Consider the following 19,330-nt stretch of genomic DNA (forward strand, 5'->3'; position numbering starts at 1 on the left):
ATACCATCCCACTCCTACCGCTTTGGGTTCGCTTATGGAACCTCAACACAAATGGGAAATACATAAATCCTAATTTAATTCGGCGTTCGCTACTATCGAAAAGACAGAATGTATATTTTCGAGACCTTCGCCAATCTATACTCGATAAATTGTTGAAATACTGTGTCTTTGCGCAAAATATTGCTGAAACTGTATCGTGTGATAGCCTATCTTTCCATTCTTTGAATGGTAACTCCCGCTCAGATGCGCTCGTAGCCCGCGATCGCTGGTGAGCCGCGCAAGTCAGCTGTTTACCGCTCCGACGTCGAAATTTCTCATACTTCTCAGGCACTGCGCGCCATATTTCTCATACCAGTAGTGAATCGAACATGGCGGATTGTGGTGTTAGTGAAATGATATTTCGTGTGCCTGTTGTTGTTGTTATGGGTGCCACAGGAGCTGGAAAATCAAAATTAGCGATCGACATTGCGAAGAAATTCGGGGGAGAGGTTATAAGCGCCGATTCAATGCAGGTAAGATGTTATTTCGGGAGATACAGCAGTTTGAATCTGCCCGTCCTCGACCACGAGGCGATGTGCTTTGTTTAAAGTTGCTCATACAGCTAAAAAAATAGAATTTATTTACAGTTTTAAGCTTTTGTATTGTACACTGAAACGTATTCATCGTTAAACAATCAATGACCGATAAATTTAACGTGGTTCTTTTGTTATGGCGTTGCATTTTTCTAGTATGTGTTAACGCACTTCCTGCCTTCAGTAGTTCATTACTCACAGGAAAAGAGTTAAAACAGTTGTGAGTTGATGTTATTGCGTTCTACTAGGATGTGGTTGGTGCCAGAGCACTCATTTTGTACAGAATTAATGAATTTTTGTATTTCTTTGGTCCGACTAAACTGGTGTAGTGCACCAACCATTAGTAGTTATATTTGACGTAATCAATTCTACTTACTACACGCAGCGCGTTCTGATAATCACTCGGAAGGTTCCTTTCTTCACGACCCCTTGCAGGGAATGTTCATATTAGAAGTAAAAGTTTCTAGGCGGTTTCATTATGGCGACGGGATCCATGTCCATCTATGCGCAAGAAGCTTTGAAAGTTCTTCGTAATTTTTATTACAATAATGTTGCTGTAAATGAAAGTCATTGTAACAGTCACGAAGGGGATGTACTGACTTATTGTTGTTATTTAGCACGCGTACAAGAGAACTACAGTAATTATCTAATTTCTTTTCATACTTGTAATTTTACAGAAGTATCTGTATCATGTGACCTAACGTACCGGCATTTGTAGATTTTATGTCCAAAATCTATTAAGATACCAGCATTTGTAGAGTCTATATACAAAATCTATTGAAATTTCTAGAAGAAACAGTTGTAGGATCGTGTTCAGATTTTGTTTTTAAGTTCTTAACTTATTACTTTGTTGGCCGCGAGAAATCAGATAAAATAAGGTAGTTATTATGCAGGTGAATTACTGGTACCGTAGTTTCGTTGTTTGACCTTGTTTCATTCCTGCTCTATAGTCTTAGTTTTGTTGGGGGCAGCATTTGTTTATTTCACCGTAGCAGAGTAATCGATTCTTGCATCTTGTTTGATCATTTGTGATATTTTAAACGCGACTAGTTGCCAGTGATTCAGTGATTTTGAATGAAGATGATGGTTGCAGAAAATCTGGTGACTGCACTGTGCCTGTGGCCCTGTATCATCGAATGATTTCAATTACTGCTGAGCCACTGCCCGCTGTTTTTTGCTGTTAATTACACATCTTTTACAGTGCTACACGTTCGTCACATTTCTTAATCACTCATCCCCTATTCGCTCCCCCTCCCCGACTATTCATTCTCCTCGTAATGGAATGTGTTTCTCAATATAGACTGCATTGCTGTTGTTAAAGTGTCCTCTACGTTATCCTCTTGATTGGCTGACATTTTCAGGTTTGATATCAGCGATTTCCTGCGCACGATGTAGTATTTTGTCCACTCAGAGCACTATAGTTCTTGCTCGTACTGCGACTGTATTGCCGCTCCATTATAAACTCGCAGCATTATGTACTTACATATTTATTTATTCTTCGTGCTACATGCTGAATCACTGCAACTACGTTGTTTGTATCACCTGCCTGAGATGACTGGGTGTTTGTGTTGTCCTGATCATTTCATCATCATTCATGTAAGTGGCGAGATTGGACTGAGCAACGGTTGGGAATTTGGACGGTCTCTGATCATCGTTGTTCGTTGTTATTCAACTTTTGAACTACTATAGCTTGACACCAAAGAAATTTGTTTGGTTAATATCATTTTTCTACTCACCATGTAATTCACGCAAATAAAATTAGTTCATTATATTACTATAATAATTAATGTTCGAAGTTTGGTGAGGAAGAAATGGTCACGTTAAGTAATGCTCCATTGTGATTAAGGCTAATTTTTGACGTTCATAATGATGGTATCGTGCAACACACTGACAAGATGTGTTATTTCTAGATGGCGTTCTAGGTGAATGTCTACACTGAATGAACCCTTCCATTGTTAAATCGCACACACAAGTACCCAGGGTGCATTTCATATTTTCATCTTTATTATGCAAACCCACATGTAATACTTGGCAGAGGTTACTTTATATTGCAACGGAACATTCCGAGTGGCTATTCACAACTATCTAATCCTCGCTGTTCGAACGTGGGCTGTATTTGATGGGGATGGGGGAAATACGGAAGCGTCCGATCCCGCCCGTCTGCTTTGACCCTTGACGTCACAAATATGGCGGAAACAAAAACAAACACACACACTTTCCACAAGAAGCCTAATGACACTAACGGGACAAGCGCGGGAAATGGGATGTTTTGGGTGGGGGGCAAACTAAATATAAACAAATTAAACGTGTAAGTGAAGACAGCCGTGCATGAATACCCACCCACCTCCCCAGGGGTCGTAACCCCTGCAACCCATAGAAGATAAAGATGCTTAAGTAGCTGATTAGTGGTTTTTGTCTTTTTTTAAAAAAAAATCTCACGGGATAGAACGAACATATCAGAAAGATAAATATAATAAACTAAAACAGAAATTGGAGGAAACAGATAATTAAAATAAGTGATAAGTGTTTTTAAATTTAAAAAAAATCTCACGAGATAGAACGAACAGATCAGAAAAGTAAATAAAATAAGATAAAACAACTCAAACCAAACTCCGCGCCGTCATGACGTCACACACAACACCCTTACGTCACGGGTCAAAGCCGACGCGTGGGATCGGACGCTTCTGTCGACCCGGAATGGTAGTCTGCTGGGAATTCTTGACCTAGTCATTAAACTTGTGCTTATCATCTTTAAGTTCACTCTGCGCTGATCCCATACAAACCGTATTACCCAGAAGTTTTGTCAGCGATGTCTTGTGTAGGCGAGCCATTGTTTTCCAGTGTCCTATGAAGCTCCCATATCGTGACATTTATTTCATTCACTATGTCACTGACCCTGTGCAGCTGTCTGTGACTTCATATTACCACACATGAAGTAGCTGTTTCAAGCTGTAGATCGTATAGTATATTTTTCCGCTTAGTGGAGTATATAGTTTAGTTTTTTCATGTGTACACTGCTGTAACGAAGTGAAAATTATCAGCGTGTGCGTGATCTCCATTTCAACATAACAACAAAATTACACAGTGGAACATTTGTATAATTTTCTTGTCATCGCTGTGGCGAAACGAGACTTTGTTTCAGTTAGCCTGGTATTTTCCATCCAGGGGCTTACTTAAATTCCGCTTATTAAGCATTTGTTGACTGACTCAAATAGTATGTAACACTGTCGGCTTCGAGACTGGTGAAGATTATAAATACCCGCTGCGTTGTTGCATGTGGTAGTGTAGATGCTAGTTGACAGCAGTTAATCTTAAGGCACTGAGTACTGTTGTCAGACTGGAAATAGCCCGCAGTGCGTAGCCAGAATAAGTAAGTCTTATTGTGCCTCATGTAATAGGTGAGATCTCATGTGATAGGTGAGATTTTGTGTAGTCTCAGAAACAAGTCAGAGACTTTACTGGCACCACGATGTATTATTTGACATTGCACAAAGCAAGCGACGTTAAAATTTGTTGTACGTTGCCGTCTGCTGTACATTTATGTAGATTTCAGAGAGGCAGTGCAGTAACATGTATTACTTCCAAAGGCTATTAAGCGGTTGTAAAACGTTTTAAGCAAACGATCAGGGGATAAAATGTACGTTCGGCATCGATAATGTATGAAACTTTTATCCATTGTAAACGTGGACCACATCAGCTGATGAAAAAAGATTTTCAGACATGTCTGTAACCAGTCGTATTTTTAATGGCAATTTTTCTTTAAAGCGTCCATGGAAAAATAAGAATTGTACCATCACAAAAGGCGACTGGTTGCCGTTATTTCTGAAAGCCATCGATAATATATTTGAATTGCGACTGAAACTTTATAAACGGTTTTGTTGCCGTACCAATGAACAAGCATGCAATGGTTCAAGTTGGGCTGTTCGCGCCGATCTGACGAATCGTCTGTAATCCTCGCGGGTAAGATCACAATAATCCCAGTCTCAGAATGTTGGCCGAGGCTGTATTCGATAAACATCAACTGTTTTGTATTTACGTCGGGCAAAGCTCGGTCAAATTTTCGAACGACAACTAGCGTTTAGGTCTTGTATTGTGCTCTAGATCACATCTCCTGGATATCAGGATTACTTCTGCGAGATCACCGACCGATCCAGCTATTGCTCACCTGAACCATTATTTCGTCTATGGTTTAGAAGACAATGAGAACGGAAGTCTCGAAAACGTTGCTGCCTGTGTTTTCACTACGAGATCAATATGCATCAGTGTGACACTGTATTGCTGACATTGTTGCCACAAATGTAACTGCCCGTATCTGAACTACTCCGATCTCGTCCCATATCGATTTAAAGGTGCGCCATGTTGGGGTAAGATGGGTTGTCGCACGAAATGTAACTTTGAGCTGTTCACAAGACGGTGTGCGCGCATTTTGACCTCCATTATGGCTTTCAGTGTGATTAGAAGTGTGTATCAAGTCGCTGGTAATGACCACCCTCTGTGTCAATTATCATGAGGTTGATCTCATTAACAGACAGTCCAAGTTTCCCCCTTTCTCACCTAATTCTATCCATTAGTTCCTTCGTTTCCACCTGTGACTCATCGCACAGTGTGGGGTCATCAGCAAATCTTAAATTATTGATTCTTCGCCCTCCAATACAGATCCCACCAGTCCAGCCATGAAGACTCTCTCGTAACATATTCTCTACAGAAGTTAAATAGAACTGACGATGGAATGCGCGGTCCCTGTTTAACTCCTTTACATCTTTTAAAAGGGCTTGAAATAGTTTCATCTAATCTGATTATAGCCGTAATATCAGCGTAGAGATTTCTGATAAGGGTAATATGATGGTTAGGAACGCTCATTTTTGCTAGTACGTTCCTCAGTTCTTTCAATCGAATACAATCGAAAGCCTTGATATAGTCCAAGAAACAAAGAACAAATGGAGTATTGAATTCCCTACATTTTTCAGTTAGCTCTCTGACATTTAGAATCTGCTCTCTTGTTCCTTTATTATGCACAAACTCAGCTTGCTCTGGTCGTATTTTTATCCAAGTAGGTTCTCAGGCTTCCATCTATGACATTTAGAAGAATCTTGCTGGCATGTGAAGTTAATGAAATGTCCTGTAGTTTTCACAACGCTGTGCGTTTCCTTTCTTATAGGACGGAATCATTGCCGACATGGTCCAGCTTCTATCCGTGTTCCTTTATTTCATATTCTGTTGCATCCATACTTCATGCATGATTTTCAAACAGAGATCTCCAGATGCTTTGATCATTTCCTCAGTAATCAGGCCAGGTGCAGATGCTTCGGATTTCTTCTTTTAATATATTATGTTCCTTCTCTGGTGGACTGTTTGCACGAACAAGGTTTCCATTTTTATTCATATTCAATTTGTTGCAGATTGTTCTCTGCCGATCAGCAGCTAATTGTATATTGGTTAGAGGTGTGCAATCTTCGTCTTTATAACCCATGTCCTTTATTTCATTGAACATGCACCTAGTCTCATTCTCTCACATGTTTCAGTGATGTAATTATTTTTGTCTCTTCGACAATTTCTCTGTATTGACGCCGATAACATACGGTACTTCTGAGTTCCCTGTAATCCTCTCATCTTCAATACTTTCCGCCCTCAATGATTTGCATGGTTTTGTTAGTAAGCCAGTCTTTCTGCTATCTTTGACTACTTCCTTAGCTGTTTTAACTAATGTCTCCTTCGGCAAATACCATTTCTCTGCAGATTTCATGTTATCGGCCGAAAGTGTTACTTGGACTCGATTCCTAAAAATTTTAATTCCAGCCTTTTGCTCTAATCTTCTTGCTTTTGGAGGTGCCCCTTTACATTTAGAAGTTTCATTGTCAGTTCAGACATAGAAACTTATCCTTAGAACCACAGTCGGCATCAGAAAAAGCTTTATTGTTTTTAACTGACGATCTCCACATTAAGCCACTCGATGAATAGTCTATCTGAATACAATATATTCCACCCAGTGAGGTCCTGGTGTAAAGTCCCCGTGAGTAGTATTGGAAGCAGGTGTTGGTTACAACAAACTTACTTTCCTAACAGAACTAATCAGTCGATGTCCACGATCATTTCTTTTGCCTAAACCATGACATCCATGTATTGCATTTGACGAGCCCCACTTCGCTATGAGATAATTAAAATCTTCTTGCACTATGGTAATTTCATTTTTGGGGATTGACTGCAGGCTCTTGGAAAGAGACTCATAAAATTCTTCTAACTATTCATCAACTGTTGAAGTTGGTGTTTAAACCTGTTTATATTTAGCTTGCAAGGTGTAGTGTTGAATTTTTCTAGTATTACTCGGTCGATGACAGGCTTGTACTCAATCACTGCAGCATTCCATCCGTTGTGTTTTAACAAGGCAACACCATTGATGGAGTTATCTGATTTACCAGAAAAATATACTGTATTGCCGTTAGCTGTTTTGAAGTGCCCAGTTCCTTTACAGCGAGTCTCTGCCAATGCTAATATCCTGATTTTAGTTCGCTGGTATTCTATTTCCACAGACTGTAACTCCACAATTTGACGTAATCCATGTACATTCCAAGTCGCAATCTTGTGTGTATTTCTTTGGATGTTTATAGTTTTGTTTGCGGCTAGTCTCCCCCTTCCCCTCAACTCCTCCGGAGATTTGACTGGATGACTTTATGGTATATATACGGGCTTTCAACAGAAGGAAAATCCGTGATGGGTTTTCTTGGGAGCAAAACACTGGGATGGTTTCCCATTGCCTTTTCCTCTGGGTTAGAGGTATATAGGACAATATGGATGACTAGATAGAAGTGGTTAGGATCGGTGGTAAGTTCATTTCTCATCCTGGGATAAGGAGGTAGGACAAACCAAGAGCTCGCGTAGGCAGGGTCACTAAATCCCTCAGATAGGACTATACGTCACTGCGATTGTGAAGGACTTCCTATCCGCTGCCTATATAACAGCAAATGTGTACAGAGTGAATTCATGTTGCTATTCAGTTCATAGCTAGCAACAATCATGTTAAACGTGCGTATCCACCGTGATCGCCAACTGTTTTAGCTATCTGCTCGAGATTATGTTCGTGTGAACCTCGAATGAATGTGCCATATTTTAAAGTTAAAAAACTGGGGGTTCAGATAATGACTTACATCACATAATTTTCATTTCGTTTTATCTGTTACTGAAAATCTTTTATCTGTTACTGAAAATCGTTTTCACAGATGATCCTGCCGTAGTAATGAACACAGAATACATTCCTCATGTTGTACAGTGCAGTCAACAACCACTTTACATTTTTAGCACTGAGTTTATCCCGCTAATCCATCCTCCGTACATTTAACACAAAATATTCTCCGTACTGCTGCGTTGTAGTACTGTACCACTTTCAACAATTCAGTGCAATCGTCCCTTCTACACATTTATTGGTACCATTGAGGCAACATTTTTTCCCGCGAAAGTCGCATATTTCGTTCTGTACTAGGTGGTAGTCGACCACAATATTATTGCACCTGGGAGTGAGGTCTCTTCGGTCGACTTATTGTGATATTTCACAAGGACACGTTGAACCGCTTGACAGGATCTGCACAACTATTTTGAAATCATTCAAAGTGCGATGCGTTTTCTTGTCAACACTGTACTTGCTAATTTTAACGTCACCACCTGTTTCGGATAACGACCAGGGAGGCAAAGTGCTATAATACTGTGATCGGGCTCTAGTATGTTGTTCTTGTCTGCAGTTCGAAGACTGATTTGATGGAGCTCAGCATGCTATTGTATTCTGTGCAAGCCTGTTCCTCTCCGAATAACTACAACTACTTCTGAATTTGTGTATCTTTGAAGTAGTTTGGCCCCATGGAGAAGAAAAACTGGCAGGATTCTTAAAACATCTGAATTCCATTCACAAGAATATTGTTTATCATGTAGGTCGAAAAAGATTGATGTCTGCCGTTTCTGGATGTCCTTGTCAATCGTAGAACCGATGGATCTTTGGGGCACTCCGTCTACCGGAAGCCCACACACACAGATCTGTATTTGCAGGCGACAAGCTGCCACCACCCTGCACAAACCATGGGTTTGATGCGTACTCTGGTGCACCGGGCACATATGGTGTCTGATAAGGACAGCCTTCCTAAAGAATTAGAACATTTGCAATCCGTCTTCAGGGAGAATGGATATTATACACGCCAAATCCACACAGCTGTAACCAAGAAGAAATGTAAAGAGAAACAAGAAGAAGAAGACAAAGAGGTGGTCAGGTCCAGGGCGTTTCTTCCGTATGTGGGTAACCTCTCCTCTAAAATGGGAAGGATTTTAAAGAAGCATTGTGTTAAAGTGATCTTCCGACCACCTACGAAAATATCGGCTTTGCTTGGCTCTGTGAAGGACGATCTGGGTCTGAGGAAGGCGGGTATTTATAAAATCCCTTGTCAATGTGGCAAATCCTACATTGGCCAAACTACTCGCACAGTACGGGAAAGATGCGTGGAGCATGAGCGCCACACACGTCTACTACAGCCCAACAAATCAGCCATAGCAGAACACTGTATTTCGACGGGACACTCCATGGATTATTGTGGAACAAAAATTTTAGCGACAACGAGATCTTTTTGGGAATCCATTATCAAGGAGTCCGTGGAGATACGATTGGCAAAAGATCTTATTAATCGAGACGGCGGCTTTCAGATGGATAAAGCATGGGATCCTGTAATTTCTTTAATCGCTTCACAGAGACATGGGTCTGCATCTAGTGCGACGGCTGACGAAAATTGATTTTATACTTTAGACTACCGCGCCTCAGCTGCGCGAAGGCGCTTTACGACAGATAGCGCAAATGTAAGTACACCACTACGCATGCGCGGCCCGCTTCTGCTGCAGAGCGCGCCAAATTAGATAGGGGGCGCGGTATTAGCCTTCTCCACTGCGCAGGCGCCGCCGCGCCAATTTTCGGTATATATAGACCGACGCGCACCAGTAATCTTTAGTCTCGTACTCACCTGAAGATGGCTGCATGTTTGTTAGCCGAAATATCGTGCCAAGATGTCAACGTGATCCGGCTGCAAGCCCGAAATATGATAGACCTACTTCTGAATTTGCTTGCTGTATTCGTATCTTCGTCTCCCTCTACAATTTTACCCCCCCCCACACACACACTTACTCCGGTTCAATACAAAATTGATGATCCCTTGATGTCCCAGAATGTGTCCTATCAACCAATCCCGTCTTTTAGTATGTTGGGCACAAACTTAGTCTCCCCGATTCTGTTCAGTACCACCTCGTTAGTTACGCGATCTACCCATCTAATCTTCAGCATTTTCTGCAGCACCACATTTAGAAAACTTTTGTTCTCTTCTTGTCTAAACCTGTTATCGTCCATGTTTCACTTCCATATAAAGCTACACAGTCTTCACAAGTGTCTCCGTAACGCATGTATATCGTATGTTCAGAAATTTTCCTTCCTCGCAAACGCTTCTCTTGCCATTGCCAGCTTACATTTTATATTCTCTCTACTTGGACCATCATGAATTATTTTGCTGCCCAAATAACAAAACTCATCTACTACTTTGGCCGGCCGGGGTGTCCGAGAGGTTCTAGGCGCTAGAGTCTGGAACCGCGCGACCGCTACGGTCGCAGGTTCGAATCCTGCCTCAGGTATGTATGTGTGTGATGTCCTTAGGTTAGTTAGGTTTAAGTAGTTGTAAGTTCTAGGGGACTGATGACCTCAGAAGATAAGTCCCATAGTGCTCAGAGCCATTTGAGACATCTACTACTTTAGGTGCCTCGTTTCCTAATCTAATTCCCTCACCATCATCAGATTTAATTCTGCTACATTCCAATTATCCTTGTTTTGCTTTTGTTGATGCTCATCATACATACTCCTTTCAAGTCACTGTCCATTCCGTTCAACTGCTCTTCCAAGACCTTTGCTGTGTTTGACAGAATTACAATGTCATCGGCAAACCTCAAACTTACGTTTCTTCTTCCTGAACTTTAATTCCTACTCCCAATTTTTCTTTGGTTTCCTTTACTGCTTGATCAGTTCTAAATAGCCTTACGCTCCCTGTATTCTTCCCCTGCTACCTTCAGAATTGCCCGAAGAGAGTATTCCAGGCAACATTATCGAAAGCTTTTTCTAAGTCTTCAAATGTTGTATTCTTGGGTTTGCCTTTACTTTGCCTATCTTCTAAAAGAAGTCGTTCGGTCCATATTGCCTCGCGTGTTCCTACATTTCTCCAGAATCCAAAATGATCATTCCCGATCTCGGCTTCAGTTAGTTTTTCAATTCTTGTGTTCAGTCCACTGTGGTTCTTTTTCTACAGTTAAACACTGAAATACAAACATATCACACTATTGGGTCATCCACTTATTGAAAATGACAAATAAATAATAGATTTTTATTGTATACAAAAAACTGCTGGTTTTACAAAAAATTTCAGAACTGAGTGGCGGTTAGGGAAGGGTCTCAACAACGGATGGCCACGGTAAAAACGAGTAATATGGTAACACAAGGCAACTGCGGCTTAAATTTTACTGCACTATATTGCGGAAAACTACAGAATTCGTCTTTGTTTTCGTTAGGTAAAGCTCTGTGGGAGTAGACGTAGAGCTACTTGACTGTCAGATGTAAAAATTTCAGCGAATAAGTGGGAACTACAAAACTTATATCTTAATGTCTGTATAAAGTTAGGAACTTACCTGACATTTGATCTCGCCCTTTAGAAAAAGACACATTTCAGAATTCCGCATTGACGTAAAATACTATATAGCTAAGCTGCTCATCTCGAATATTTCTGTGACCGTATAAGTTGATATCAAATGTTGATAGAAATTTAAAAAACGTTATACATCTCAATTTTTAGTCTAGAATATGATGGAGTACTTTCCAAACGAAAATTTTTGCCAGCTGTTATGAAAAAAAAAATTAACGTTACAGTAAATTTCGAAGACAGACAGTTTTACTGCGACTTTCGGGAAAAGCAAAACAGCCGACGTATTTGGACTCTAGGTTTATAGATATGTGTGATACCTATTTCATCGTCAAAACGTAAAAGTATATTAAGACAAAAAAATAAAATACCTTAAGAGGCGTGAAATGTTCCGCTTGTGTGACGAAAAATATTGTCGCTGATGAATCTGCGTCCCGTTGGACCTTGTAGAAACTTCCAGCGAAAAGGTTATTAAGAAAATTATGAAGCTAATTTTGGTAACATATGAGATATTGTTACTGTATCCTGTAAACTACACTCCTGGAAATGGAAAAAAGAACACATTGACACCGGTGTGTCAGACCCACCATACTTGCTCCGGACACTGCGAGAGGGCTGTACAAGCAATGATCACACGCACGGCACAGCGGACACACCAGGAACCGCGGTGTTGGCCGTCGAATGGCGCTAGCTGCGCAGCATTTGTGCACCGCCGCCGTCAGTGTCAGCCAGTTTGCCGTGGCATACGGAGCTCCATCGCAGTCTTTAACACTGGTAGCATGCCGCGACAGCGTGGACGTGAACCGTATGTGCAGTTGACGGACTTTGAGCGAGGGCGTATAGTGGGCATGCGGGAGGCCGGGTGGACGTACCGCCGAATTGCTCAACACGTGGGGCGTGAGGTCTCCACAGTACATCGATATTGTCGCCAGTGGTCGGCGGAAGGTGCACGTGCCCGTCGACCTGGGACCGGACCGCAGCGACGCACGGATGTACGCCAAGACCGTAGGATCCTACGCAGTGCCGTAGGGGACCGCACCGCCACTTCCCAGCAAATTAGGGACACTGTTGCTCCTGGGGTATCGGCGAGGACCATTCGCAACCGTCTCCATGAAGCTGGGCTACGGTCCCGCACACCGTTAGGCCGTCTTCCGCTCACGCCCCAACATCGTGCAGCCCGCCTCCAGTGGTGTCGCGACAGGCGTGAATGGAGGGACGAATGGAGACGTGTCGTCTTCAGCGAAGAGAGTCGCTTCTGCCTTGGTGCCAATGATGGTCGTATGCATGTTTGGCGCCGTGCAGGTGAGCGCCACAATCAGGACTGCATACGACCGAGGCACACAGGGCCAACACCCGGCATCATGGTGTGGGGAGCGATCTCCTACACTGGCCGTACACCACTGGTGATCGTCGAGGGGGCACTGAATAGTGCACGGTACATCCAAACCGTCATCGAACCCATCGTTCTACCATTCCTAGACCGGCAAGGGAACTTGCTGTTCCAACAGGACAATGCACGTCCGCATGTATCCCGTGCCACCCAACGTGCTCTAGAAGGTGTAAGTCAACTACCCTGGCCAGCAAGATCTCCGGATCTGTCCCCCATTGAGCATGTTTGGGACTGGACGAAGCGTCGTCTCACGCGGTCTGCACGTCCAGCACGAACGCTGGTCCAACTGAGGCGCCAGGTGGAAATGGCATGGCAAGCCGTTCCACAGGACTACATCCAGCATCTCTACGATCGTCTCCATGGGAGAATAGCAGCCTGCATTGCTGCGAAAGGTGGATATACACTGTACTAGTGCCGACATTGTGCATGCTCTGTTGCCTGTGTCTATGTGCCTGTGGTTCTGTCAGTGTGATCATGTGATGTATCTGACCCCAGGAATGTGTCAATAAAGTTTCCCCTTCCTGGGACAATGAATTCACGGTGTTCTTATTTCAATTTCCAGGAGTGTATGAACGCATCTTTCCTACGGGACACCCCGTGCGCGACAGCTCGCGAGTACTTGTATGCTGCCGCCAGGAATTTAGTATCGTCGCCTCTCCTTAATACGACCGAAAGTATTCTATAGCTTCCGAAAATTTATTTGCCACTCTTGCTGACTCTTCGATACTGCATCCAGCACCCAAATCGCCGATATATGCTATTCTTTAGGTATTTCGGACCAATATTTCCGTTGAAGTCGAGCCAAATAAATTTTTGCGTGTAGTTTGGTGAAACCCAAGTTCTATCGAAGTGTACTAGAAGACTATTTTTCTCAGCACTAAGTAAATGTATTTTACACGAAACTTTCTTCTTGCTGCAGCAATGTCTCTGTATTCCAATAAAAGTTCTTCGTCCATCGTTAGAGTTTCTGAATCAAAAACCAAGTGAGCGAAGACAGAACGGAGCTCTCTGCGCGTAATTTATTTTTTCACGGAGTTTCCTAACAGTGGGATACTCTCCTCTTTCGTAGTATCGAAGTACAGCTCAACGCGTTCATTTTTTGTCAAAACTGTCACATTCTGTAATTTTCGTTTTCATTTATATCCCTTACTTGGAGAATTAAAACAAGTGCTCACATATAGATTATATCGATGGTACGGCACAGTTAATATGGAATACGTCGGTTCGAAAATATCACACGGCTTCAGTGTCATTTTATGAACTTGTGCAAAATTTGTATTGTTTCTGGCTTCTTCACTATTGGCTAGATCAGTAAAAAAATTTCAGTACATGCGATACGACAATTTTATGTTGTTTTCGAATGTGTTTTCGTCCTTTCCGCACACCAGCCAGAGTAGCACCACACGTAGGCTCTGCCTCCTCCATCACGCTCAATGCCAAACACACGCCAGCACCGATCCACGGAAGGCTGAAACGATACGTGAACACACGATATCGCAGGGTAACACAAAATTCAGCTGACGCTGACCTGTAATGTTGAAAGTGGACATGATGCGACAAAGTTATGAGGCGGGCGAATCACAGCGCTAACACCCAAACCTCCAGATGTCAGACACTCAAATCAGTACCAAACGTTGTGTGTCGATGGAGTATCAACCAAAACTGCGATTTAGTTTGTGCTGTGTGCTGTCGTCCACAAGGAGATGCGTAAACGGCAATTAAAAGTAACACCAGAAGTACGGAGTATAGGCAAATCATATCTGTGAGCTGTAAACGTAGAGATGTGTTGGTAGGTGAGTTGGTAGAGCGTCAGTTTGTTGTGCCAGAGGACCTGAGTTCGAAACCCACTGATTATGATTTTTTAAACAGATTACGCTTGAAATTGTTGTATGGAAGAACATTTTTCTGCCACGTGAAAGGGCTTTCGGAGTTTGTAGGAATGTTCTTTTTGCAGTCTGCTTTCGCTTCGTTAGTGAAAGTAGCAAAATCTGTAGTATACATTTGCATAAATAACACCACATCTATCCGAACAAAAAAAGTAAAACTGTAGGTTTGCTTCTTTCAACTAACTAAACGAAAGCAGACTGCCAAAAGAACATTGCTACAAACTCTGAAACGTCCTTTTACACGACAGAAAAATATTCGCCCATATAATAATTTCACACGTAATATGTTAAACAAAAATACAATCAGTGGGTTTCGAACTCGGGACCTTTGGCTAAACAATTTGACGCTCTACCAACTCAGGTACCACAGATCTCCACGTTTAGAACTCACATATATGGTTTGCATATACTCCGTACTTCTGGCGTTACTTTTAATTGCCGTTTACGCATGTTCTTGTGGACGACAGTACACAGCACCGACTAAATCGGTGTTTCGGTTGATACCTAATCGACACACAACGTTTGGTGCCGATCTGAGTGGCTGACATCTGGAGGTTTGGATGTTAAGCGCCGGCTGACAGCAGAGCGGGTGTGACCTTGAAGTGTCTTCTTTCGTGACGACCATACTTCGAAAAAAGACGTTTGGAACGGCATTCCATTCTTAAAAATTCGATTATTTGTTTTCTTTATATTATTGCATTAAAATATTTAGAACTTAGTACTTGGTTTGTACCAGAATTCGATAACTGTCTTGCGCGGAAACTAGTAATTTTCATACGCAAGTACGACATCCGATAACGGATGTTGCGCTGCCGCAATATCGGTATAAAAGGGGCACAGAGGAAATGACTTTCATTCTGCCTCTGTCGTTCATTTACGTTGAGTGGTGATTGGTTTTGGTGGGAGAGAGAGAGAGAGGGGGGGGGATTAGATGTGTTAGATAGCTACTTCATTAAGGAGGATACAGAAGGAACGCAGAGAGAACAGTTGCGCTGTGCGCACAAGGATGTCATGACAGACGGTGTCCAACGGGAATTTTAATTCAGAGAATTTGCAAAAAAATTGTTATTGAAAGGGTACTGGACCTATACGCAGAGGGTAAGAAGCACATCAGCAACTTGAGCGCAGACAACTTCTTTCTGTATTGCAGCACTTTGGCAGCTGATTAACCGGCGAGATTGCAGAAGACGCGTGGAATTTGATTCTGTTGCTCGATTCTGACGCGAAATAAGGACAAGAGATTCTTTCTTCAAAAAATTCTCTCTGCCGATGAAACTACCTTTACAAAACATGAAAAGCCGAATGTTAAGAAATATGCGTTATTGTGTCGCTGAGAAACCGCACTGGCTGAGGCAGGTTGAGTGCGGATATTTGGCGCGCGATTATTGGAGACTACGTGATTGAGCTTTATCTAAATGCTGTCGACCTCCCTAGAGGAAATGCCACTTGAAAAACATTAATGTGGTACCAGCACGATGGGTGCACGGATAACTAGACGCTTGTGGCTAGAAAATCGTTTATCCAGCCTTTCCTGGTCGCTGAATAGAACGCGAAGGTGTTGTCAGTTGAGCTGGATATTCTGATTTCACGTCCCTGGGCCTTTTTCTTTGCGGTAAACTCAGTTGAAATCCGTGCCCATGTTCCGACAACCCAAGAGGATTTCAAACATCGCAGCCCCCGCCCCCAACCTGCTCGGGGATTTTGACGACCTAACGCACCAATTAGAATTTGACACGATATGCCACCAGAACATCCAAAAACTCTATCAATCAATGACACGCCGAATAACTGCTTGTATAAGGAGAAGAGGTGAACCGACGTGTTGTTCACTTGCTCAATTTGTGAAACACTTTCTCTTGAATAAATCAACCATTTTTTCTGAAATTGTAACATTTTCTTGCCTGTACATGCGCGCGATTTCTACTGATTTCCTTCACATTCACATTCGGATAATTCCTTCGTGATGGAATTTTTTTTTTTTTTTTGTTCTTAGAGCGTATTACATGTTCCATACGCCAATGGCAAGAGAAGAAGCATCAATAACTAGTACAATGAGAATTACTCTCTATCATGCATTTCACAGTGATTTGCAGAATGTAAAAACTGGAGACAATTTTAGATTTTCAGAAGTAGTTACGTCTGCAGACAGTAAAAGTGTTCCAACACTGGACGCTCTGTCAGAGAAGTGTGTGTCACGAGCATGCCACACCGTTTCACGCCGGTCAAGGTTGCCGAGAGGTTCTAGGCGCTACAGTGTGGAACCGCGCGACTGCTACGGTCGCAGGTTCGAATCCTGCCTCGGGCATGAATGTGTGTGATGTCCTTAGGTTAGTTAGGTTTAAGTAGTTCTAAGTTCTAGCGGACTGATGACCTCAGAAGTTAAGTCCCATAGTGCTCAGGGCCATTTTAACCAACGTTTCACGTTCTATCTTAAAGACGCTTGAGGAAAACATGTGTTCCTGAAACATCATTGCAGCTTTAGTTGTTCTACATACTTATTCAGTTTTTCGGTGAATGCTGTTTCATAATTTATCGAGCTCTGTGAAGAGAGCCAATATTGTGCCACCTGTAACATAATGTATACATACAAAATGATTGGATTCATACATACACAATGCATGCAAAAGCAAATTTTTAGTACTGATGCCAGTGCTTCGTAGAGAAAAGTTGGAAAAGAGAAAAGCAACTGGAAGAGATAAATATAGCTGTTACCGTTACCAGATATTTACTAAGTTTATTATATAACTTCATGATATAATGCATACTGTATACGTCGCATGTGCATTTGAAATATAAAGCATGTGTCGTTAACTTTCGAGGTGCACTTTCAATCTAAGGTACCAGTTGGTCGCATTTGGAGCGTTTACTTCTTTTATGCAATCATGTGAGCCCTGTATTTCGTTACGACGTACCAAGCTGTGTTCACGTGCCGACTATGTTCTTAGATTTAACAAGATGTCTGCTTCGTTAAGTCCCCAGTTAACATCAGAAATGTGAGCGCAAGACTCCGGCTATATCGATTTGTTTCTTCTTTTTTGTAAATTCCGTACTACATATGCCAGTGACAAGTCTCTTTCGCATGAAAATACCGAAGTTTTTTGATTTAGGGCGGAAAATGTCTGAGACGAGACAGTACATAATATACTACAGTAATAAGTTTGTCATTTCAGTCATTTCCTTAGCCGTTTACGATATCGCAATTCTGTTTTCACCTAAATTCTGAAAAAGTCCACACTAAACGACGTACAGTGTCTTTACATAGCTATATTTATTACGCTGTACAGATTTCGATATTAACTTCACTTTCTGAAATACGTAGAACACTAATTTCAGCTGCTAGAATCTTAATTCTGAAGATACTAATTTAAAGGCATTTCACTCTTCAAAATTCAACAAATGGTTTCGGAGAGATCACAACATTTATAACCAAAGATTTATCTGTTACGAACATGAAAGCGATTGCTGTCTTATGCGGAAGTTCGTGTTTACGGAACTCGCGTCAGACTGATGGGTCGCTCTAGCTTCACGCAACTGCGAGTCTACTTACAAACGCCCAATAGTGGGGAAAAGTTTAACTGCTGACTCTTACTCATCACACGTGGCTACATAGTGTTGGACCGACACACCGCATCTAAGTGTGATTCACTAGTTAACTATGCTAAAATCTCGACTTTTTTTTCTAACAGCTTTGAAACCCAGGTGCACGTCAAAATTTGATTGGATTTGTGAAACAGGAAATTAAGGTACAAAGATTGTTAAACAGTAACTTTGAGTCATGGGTTTAATAATAAGATAAGAACATACATTGGATAATTACACCACCACCACTATAACAACAAACCAACAACAACAACAACAACAACAACAAACAAGAAATCACAATAGATTGTGGTCATACACACTTCTTTCAAAACCCATTATGCCATCAAGTGTTCGAAACGACCACTGCAGTACTTGTTTCCAATCAAACGTTCTCAGTTGGGGAGAGACCTGACCGCCTTGTTGCCCAAGGTAGGGTTTGAAAATACAAAGATAAGCAGTAGAAACTCTATGTGTGCAGGAAGGCATTATCTTGCTGAAGTGAAGTGTAAGCCCAGGACTGCTTGCCATGAAGGGCAACAAAGCAGGCTATAGAATATCGTCGACACACTGCTGTGCCGTAAGGGCGCCGCGGATGACAACCAAAGGGCACCCGCTATGAAATGAAATGGCACCCCCCAGACTATCACTCCTGGTTGTCGGGTCAAGTTTTCGACTGTGATGAGGGCGTAGTTACAGGAGTGATGGAGAAGGCAACAGACTATAGAGATTTTGAGTTAGGGATGGACGAACAAACAGTCGGGGCTGACGAGTCTTTACGCTCAACATATTCGCGAACGTCATCTTCAAATATGATTAGTCAGCTGTCTGGAGCTAATTGCACGGTACGAGGGATTACAGACGAAAAAGAAATATTTGCACGTTTAACGAAAGACGAAAACATCGTTCGTCATACTGATAACGAAATAGAGCACACAGAGCGCAGGTACAACGACCCCATCTACACATTTTTACATTCGATGGATGTGTCTGAGATAACAGCTTTTATTTGTCTCTTGCTCGTGAGTGGTGCCTTCAAAGATTCTTGTGTATGCAAAGATATGTTTTCCCTGATTTATGGACCACCTACTATGTCTCAGAAAAGATTTACGTGCCTTCTACAAAATTTGAGATTTTATGATAAAAGGACATTGGTGTTGAGAAAGGGAAACATTGGATGCTTTTCTAAGCCATTTTTTGCAGTAT

General features: G+C 42.0%; 1 protein-coding gene across 1 annotated transcript in view; it reads left to right on the forward strand.

The window, feature by feature from the left end:
• Positions 1-368: 368 nt before the first annotated feature.
• The window catches only part of LOC126252380 (tRNA dimethylallyltransferase-like), a 522,812-nt gene continuing 503,850 nt past the window's right edge, over positions 369-19,330 (forward strand). Inside the window, exon 1 of the mRNA XM_049953271.1 lies at positions 369-512. Within this exon, the coding sequence (XP_049809228.1) occupies positions 369-512 (144 nt within the window). The remainder of the gene's footprint in view (positions 513-19,330) is intronic.

This window comes from Schistocerca nitens, chromosome 4 (genome assembly GCF_023898315.1).
Source record: "Schistocerca nitens isolate TAMUIC-IGC-003100 chromosome 4, iqSchNite1.1, whole genome shotgun sequence".
Lineage (NCBI taxonomy): Eukaryota > Metazoa > Arthropoda > Insecta > Orthoptera > Acrididae > Schistocerca > Schistocerca nitens.